This window comes from Penaeus japonicus, unplaced genomic scaffold (assembly GCF_977035675.1).
Source record: "Penaeus japonicus unplaced genomic scaffold, GWHDUDI00000001_assembly GWHDUDI00000021, whole genome shotgun sequence".
NCBI lineage: Eukaryota > Metazoa > Arthropoda > Malacostraca > Decapoda > Penaeidae > Penaeus > Penaeus japonicus.
Genome location: NW_028234423.1, coordinates 21,244,007 through 21,251,506, shown reverse-complemented (window position 1 = coordinate 21,251,506; position 7,500 = coordinate 21,244,007). Strand labels below are relative to the sequence as shown.

At 36.1% G+C, this 7,500-nt stretch overlaps 2 protein-coding genes and 1 long non-coding RNA gene across 4 annotated transcripts in view; 2 read left to right on the top strand and 1 right to left on the bottom strand.

The window, feature by feature from the left end:
• Nucleotides 1-15: 15 nt before the first annotated feature.
• Nucleotides 16-1,372, bottom strand: LOC122257798 (uncharacterized). Its single transcript, XM_043023296.2, has 4 exons — nt 1,210-1,372; nt 599-731; nt 298-312; nt 16-168 (listed from the first exon to the last, which is right to left on the bottom strand). The coding sequence occupies exons 1-4, from the start codon at nt 1,355-1,357 to the stop codon at nt 117-119; spliced, it is 348 nt and encodes a 115-aa protein (XP_042879230.1). The 5' UTR covers nt 1,358-1,372; the 3' UTR covers nt 16-116.
• A 294-nt stretch (nt 1,373-1,666) lies between these two features.
• The window catches only part of LOC122257799 (uncharacterized), a 127,439-nt gene continuing 121,605 nt past the window's right edge, over nt 1,667-7,500 (top strand). For both annotated transcript variants that reach the window (XM_086548812.1, XM_086548813.1), the window contains exons 1-2: nt 1,667-1,834; nt 2,032-2,203. In XM_086548812.1, coding sequence (XP_086404938.1) covers nt 1,682-1,834; nt 2,032-2,203 — 325 coding nt within the window. In that variant the 5' untranslated portion in view covers nt 1,667-1,681. The remainder of the gene's footprint in view (nt 1,835-2,031; nt 2,204-7,500) is intronic.
• Nucleotides 2,210-2,889, top strand: LOC147469504 (uncharacterized). Its single transcript, XR_015192025.1, has 2 exons — nt 2,210-2,467; nt 2,696-2,889. It is a non-coding gene; the product is annotated as an uncharacterized LOC147469504 (long non-coding RNA).

Here is a 7,500-nt window from a genome sequence, read left to right as displayed (position 1 = left end):
AACATATACAACAACAGGGATACTCATATTTATTGCCGTGAATCATGTGCCATAAAACGAACCAGAACCAAAATGGTGAAGAAGAGGAAGAAGAATGGAAGAAGCTCTTGTATTTCCTACGTATGTCGTTGTCTTTGTGGAGATCGTGTGTTCGCCCTTCGTGAGATCCTGTGGGGAAAAAATGAATTAGAGGATTTGTTAAAATGGTTATTAGGTTATTTAGTGTGTATATATATATATATATATTGGATTGAATTAGATTGATATAAGATGATGATTTGTTTGTTGAATACTTACAGCCCCAAAAACCGCCTGGAAAAGATAAAAGGTACGTTGTCAGGAAAATAATGGCGTTTACGTTTATCTATAAAAAAATCTCTATGATATATAGATAACAGAAATACAATATATTTTATGATAAACGATGATGCAGGTTATGGTAACATACATGATATCACAATCATAAACAGCACAATACACAACACACAAATAAACTCCATAACACGGAGGCAAACAATGAACCAGAAAGAGAGATAAACAACCGAACCACAATCCAGAACCGCAAAGCTCGTTACAGTGAACCACCAATTTCTCTCACCGTGGTGATGGTGGTGATGGTGACCTCCGAAGTGACCGTGACCGTAGTGCCCGCCGTAGCAGCAGGGCATGGTCTTGGCACCGACGAAGGCGAGGGCGAGAGCCATGAGGAGAAGCATTATAAGGAACCGCATCTGTAGGAAACGCCAAAACAAGTTATGGAATTATTTGATGAATTATTAATAGTCTTGACTCGTTTGATGAGTTATTGTTGTTGTGGTCTTACTTTGAACGATTATCGATCATGGTAATTATTGTTGAGCTGTATTATGGTGTTGACGAAATCATAAATTAAACTAAATTATGGTCGTAGTGTAAATTTTGTGTTCAACTTTCTTTTTTATCATCAGAAGCCGATGTTAAAAGTGTGATCCTCAGTTATAATGAAAGCGCTTTGAACAGGATCCGTATGTAAATTATACAAAAACTAGGCACACGCACATACTCACGTTTTTGTGTGTGTTATGACTTCATTATCTTTACAGGGTAAATTGAACAACAGACAAGAGTTAACATTAAACAAGAAATTTATCGGAATTCCCTTGCACTGTCGCCGGGCAGAATCCACGAATAATCCATCCACAACAGAATAAGAGCTATCGTCCTCCTTACCTTGAACTTCTCGGGGTCCTGAAATGCTATGTCCAGTCCATTTCAGAGAATATATACTCTCCTTTCTCACCCCCTGCCTCGGTCCCCTGCCGGCGCCTCCTTTCGCTGCTTTTCTTTCTGATTTAGGACAAGAAGGATATAAAGCCATGACCTTGTCGGAGGGTTGAACCACCTGAGCAAATTTCAGGGGATTCCGAGAATGTTTGATGGTGATTTTTCTTCGCTTTTTCGTGGTTCAACATTAAGGGTAGATATTATTTTGTTGTAGATTCTGGTAGGATTTGTTTCATTTGTAACATTGTAATGATGTGATAATGTTTGTTGAAGTTATTAAATGACAAAAGTGGCGTTGAAAGCTCACATGATTGTAGTCACACGGTGCTCGGAGCCACTTCAAGTGCCTTGACTCCTGCTTCAGCTTCGATCGAAGTTTACTTAAATGATTAGCAAAGTGTATCAAGGTTACGTCGGTATGCCCTTGTTCACCTTATCCCAGGTGAGTCAAGAATCGGTAGTCACGCTTATCCCTCCCCCTTGGAAGAGGAGAATTGGGAAAGGGGGGGGGGGGCAATGGAGCATAAAAACCTTTACGTCTTCAGGACTCGGCAGTCCGGTGACGACCACGGTAAGAAACATGGAGAACCAAATATCTTCCATGGCAGAGCTCTATGGATAAATGACTTCTGTATCCGTCGCTAACTTTTATCCAATCATTTAATTATCTTATTATTCCGATCACTTATTCATCATTTAGCATTGAGAGTTCGACAGTCTGGCTTGGTTTGAGGATTTGATTAGCACAAGGTCCTGTATCTCCTTCAGATGCGGTTCCTTGCCTTCGTCCTCCTTCTGGCTCTCGCCGTTGCCTTCGTCGGCGCCAAGGCCGTGCCCTGCTGTGGCGGCGGAGGTCACCACGGAGGTCATGGAGGTAACGGTGGAGGTCACGGCGGTGGAGGCTTCGGAGGAGGCTTCGGAGGCGGTGGAGGATTGGGAGGTAAGATAACAAAGTGGAAGATAAAATGTAAAGGCTTATTCTAAGAAATCATGAAGAAGTCCCATTTTTTTTTTTTTTTTTTTACAAATGACAGAAAAAGTCTCTTAACAGTACCATCCATGGTTATGTATCTTTACAACCATGCAGAGTTTTTGAAGTCATGAAAGCGAATATCGTTGAATCTTATCTATATGCTATGTTATCATATGTAAGATATGTTATCATTCGCAGGTGGTGGAGGCTTCGGCGGTGGTTTTGGAGGCTGTGAGTATAGTTTGAGGTCATCCGATGAATATCAACAATTCATATTGTTATAAATCGGATAGCGTTTTATGATTGCAATGATTATATCAACTATTTCTATTATTACCAATGTTATTATTATTACCAACATCATTCTTGTTTATCATCATTAACGCGAACTATTGCTGTTACGATAAACATTGGTAGAATTCTTATTATTATAATTGTTATTTTTTTTCATAATTCTAGAGGACCGAAGGATTTCACGGACGGAAGATCACATGAGAATCACGTGACTAACGCAATCAAGAATTTTAGAATTACTACATCTTTTCCAAAAAGATTTTTTTTTCTTCAGTTATATATCTATTTCTTTTTATTTTCTTGCTTCTCCTTCCACTACTTTCATTAAGACATTACTGTGAATAAAACAATGAAAATATGTGAGTTGTATAACCTTTATACATCCACTCCATTCGATAGATAATGTCTCAGGATGTAGCAGATAATGAAGAAAATAGACAATTAGAACATTATAATTACATACGTGCCTGTTAATCAGTGGCGGATTAACCTTTCGTGTGCCTTAAGCTTAGTGTTTAATGGCCCTTATCATATATATACCATGGAAAATTAATTTCTATTGAGAGAGTGAGACATAATATTTCCCAAAAAGTTTATATTATTCAAAATATTCAACCGGGATGTGACATTGATCGATGAAAAAAGAAGAAGCTCGGTGCTGAGTCTTGAATTAAGATATCATGGCCGATAATTCAATCTCTGATATTATTGATGAAAATACATTAGTGAAAATGTTTCTTTAGAAGACCCGTGACAGCTAGAGAAATGTTAGCTTCTGGAAGGGTGACAGGGAAAGGGTTGAATGTACCTACTATATGTCAGTAAAAATTACTGTTAGTTGATACCATGCAGACAATACAGCCGACTTATATGGCATATATAAAGTTTATGTCTAAGTCTCCTTCCCGGAACATACCTAGATTGATTCAATCTTCATGACTTTAGTAAAACTAACAGAAAATTACATACCCCCCCCCAAAAAAAAAAAAAAAAAAAAAAAAACATACACACAAACACACACACATATATATGTATGTATGTAAACACACACACACTCACACATACATACATACATACACACACACACATACACACACGCACACACACACATACACACACACATATATGTATATATATATATATATATATATATATATATATATATATATATATATATATACTATAATTGATAATGATTGTAACTGTGATAATGATGGTGATAATGCTCTACATTATTTCTGGTCTCAGTTTTTGTTGTTTTAGTTTTCCCTTAAAATCGAATGTAATTTTAAGTTATTGCCTAGTATATAACCGAACAACAGACGAGCAGTATTTAATAGTAAGAAAAAAACTCATCTCTCCCTTCCCCCCTCCCCCACCCTCTCTCTCTCTCTCTCTCTCTCTCCTCCCCCCCTCTCTCTCACTCTCTTTGAGCTGCGACTTTGCACGCTGGGATATACACGTAGGTTTGAGTTAACTCTATGTATATGAAAATCAAGTCTCTATCGTGTAAAAAGCTTCATGGTAAGAATAGAAAGCCTTAGCTAAGAGAAAGGGTCAATTAGTTTAGTAAATTCAACTAATTTGTAAGCTTTGTCAGGAATATTACCTGTTGATGTTGCCCTCCCCTACTAATGCTTAGTGAAGGACGTTAATGATACTAAATATACTATTAATAATGATACCAATAACAACATACAATTAGTCTCCTTAAGACGATGTGGCTTTGTTGTTCTTCTATGTGTGTGTTGTTGTTTCATGAAATAAAGGACTTGCTTTTATTTTTTCTGTTTACGTCTATGATTTTATCTACGCTACTACAACTACAACTCTCTCTCTCTCTCTCTCTCTCTCTCACTCTGTCTATCTATCTATCTATCTATCTCTATCTCCATCTATACATCCATCTATCTACCTATCTAACGTTTCATCTACGCTACTTATCTGGTGTTCTAGACTTCCCTTGTTTTAATTTCGTCTCTATTTTCTTCGACTGAATTATCTTACCTTCCTTTTCCATCTGTTTATCTCTTTTTGTGTCTTAGTTTTACCCAAATGGATCCGTTCCTATGCGTTTTTTTTTCTCTACCTTCCTGTTTTTATTTCTTTCATGCGCCCATTTTTGCATGTAATTTGTTGTTCATTTATCCTATATATATTTTAGGTTTATTCTAAAGCACACTTTGCAATTTTTATCGTCCGATGTGATAATGTATGATGATTGATAGATAAAAGAGATAAAGAATGCGCGATATAAATTTCCCGGGTGGTTTTGACATTCAACTTGGCTTTCGGTGAAACACAAGATGATTTTTTAATATTTAGGAGAAAGAGAAAAAATAAATAAAAAGAAAGATATAGAAAGAGAAGAGCAAAGGTGACATCTTTAGATAGATTAACTTCAAAAGTAAAGTGTGGGGATCATTTAATATTCATTTAACTCTAATGAAAGGTTAATGACACACTGAATTACCGGAATTTAATGTACGTTTTTCTTATTTATCGCTCTATGATGGCATTTATGCGAATTTCACTGATATTGGTGAGTGAAATTTCATATTCAATTAAATCTCATGATGATAAGAGTGGAAATCGTAACTAGAATGACACACACACACACAAACACACAGACACACCCACACACACATATATATATGCGTGTATATACATAAGTCAGTGTATATGTATGTGCGCGCGCGTTTGTGCCTTTGTCGGCGCCATGTCCTTGCCCTGCTGCAGTGGCGAAGATCGCAAGGGGGTAGTCAAGGGAGGAGATGATGGCGGACGCTTCAGCAGGCTTCGGAAGCACTGGAGGCTCGGCAGGAGAGTCTAAATGCAAATGAGAGTGGGAGAGCTTCATTTAAGAAGGTGTGGTGAGATTGCTGTATATTGGATGTTACGAGAGACCAAGTAAGTATTTTCGCTATTTTGTTTCAAGACATATTTCCGACAAAGTTAATGAATTTTAGGTTGTCCATGTTGATATATGGCTAATGGATATCATTACTTACTAATGACACATATTCTGATGTAAGTCTACCTAAAATGTTCAAACGTATTCTAATTTCCAGGCATAAGCCATAAGTCTAGGTAGAGATTTAGGTGAATGTGCTTATAAAATTCAGATAAATCATTCAAATGCTGTACATATACGACATAAATAATCAGAGATCATAATCATGTTCTTCTAAGGACTGAACTTTCCTTTGATTATTCTCCTATCTCTTTTCCCCCTTTGAGTATCATTGGCAGTAAACAGACGTAGATAGATCCTTGTGAGTATTACACCTGGATCTTTTATTTTCTTTCCGTAAATGGAGATGAATAATGTCTTAATCTGAACTTTAAACTTCAGATTTACTTTACAGATCACTCCCCTTCTCCTCTACGTCTGTCTGACAGATATTGATATACAGGTAGGGAAAGGTCATGGCAAGTAGTTTTGATGTTCTTGGAGGTAAGCTTTCGTCCTATTAACCTAAGAAACAAGACTTTTGATTTACGTGAAAAGACTTGGCATTCCTGTTCGATCTACATAATCCTTGGGCAGTTTATTGGGTTAATGTACAGTAACTATGGTAATTTGAGATTAAAAGATATGATATATATCAGGCGGCAATGAACCTTTGAATATTTGAATATATTACCCGTTTTATTACCCATCTTAGAATGGTATATATATATATATATATATATATATATATATATATATATATATATATATATATATATATATGTATACATACATATACATACACATATACATATACATATGTATATATGTATATATACATACATACATACATACATACATATCATATATATATATATATATATATATATGGAAATATTAGTATAAACAAGATAGTCAAGATAATCATTAACATCACTGTCATCAAATTTCCAGGTGACAAGCAGTTTCCGTGAAAGTCTATCTTTATCTCTGTCAAAACAACGTTATTTCTTGGTTTCTCTCTTGTATTTTCTTTACTGATTTATCTAATGTTAAATAAATCAGTAAAAAAAATACTAGAGGAAGGGAATGAAAAGGGGCAGGAAATATTGTTTTGATAATGGCACCTGAACAATGATTATAATAATGATCATAATGACTAGCTTCAACTATAGCAAGATTAATACAAACAAGAAATCATTACCGCTTTACGTAGATGGAAATAACTTACTCATAATAATAATACTAATTCTAAAACGATATCACTCGTAGCTTCTAAAGCAGAAAAAAGGAACCCATCTATTTTCGAATCTTCGTATATCTATTGTCGATATTCATCGAGTATTCTCCATGTGACGCTTTTATGAAGCCCAGGTGATCATTCCCCTCCCGAGAAAGGTCAACCTGGGCCGATGAAGATAATTGTGTAGTACAAACGTACGTCAGTACTAAATGAGATACTATCATCAGATTTGACTACTTTTATAGATATATGTTATTGGAATATTATGTTATCTGTGACGGTTCCATAAAGCCCTGGGAAACCTTTCCCAGTGATGTATCTATTAAGACATCCTTCTGATAAAGGTTAACCTGGGCTGATGAAGAGATCATTGTAAAAAATATATGTGATACTTGATAATGATTAACTATTCTTCATGATTTCCTGTGACGCTTTTATGAAGCCCAGGTGAACCTTTCCCAGTGATGTAGTTATTAAGGCATCCTCCGGAGAAAGGTTAACCTGGGCTGATAAGGGTAATTGTATAAACGTCCGTCACTATGATTAATTATTCCTCATGATTTCCTTGACGCTTTTATGAAGCCCAGATGAACCTTTCCCAGTGATGTAGCTATTAAGGCATCCTCCGGAGAAAGGTTAACCTGGGCTGATGAGGGTAATTGCATACAAACGTCCGCCAGTATCGGATGAGATTCTATCAACAGAATTGGACGAGTGCTGGATCTAGTCATGGTAAATTGAAATCATGCACTAAAGACGCACTCTCCCAGTCTG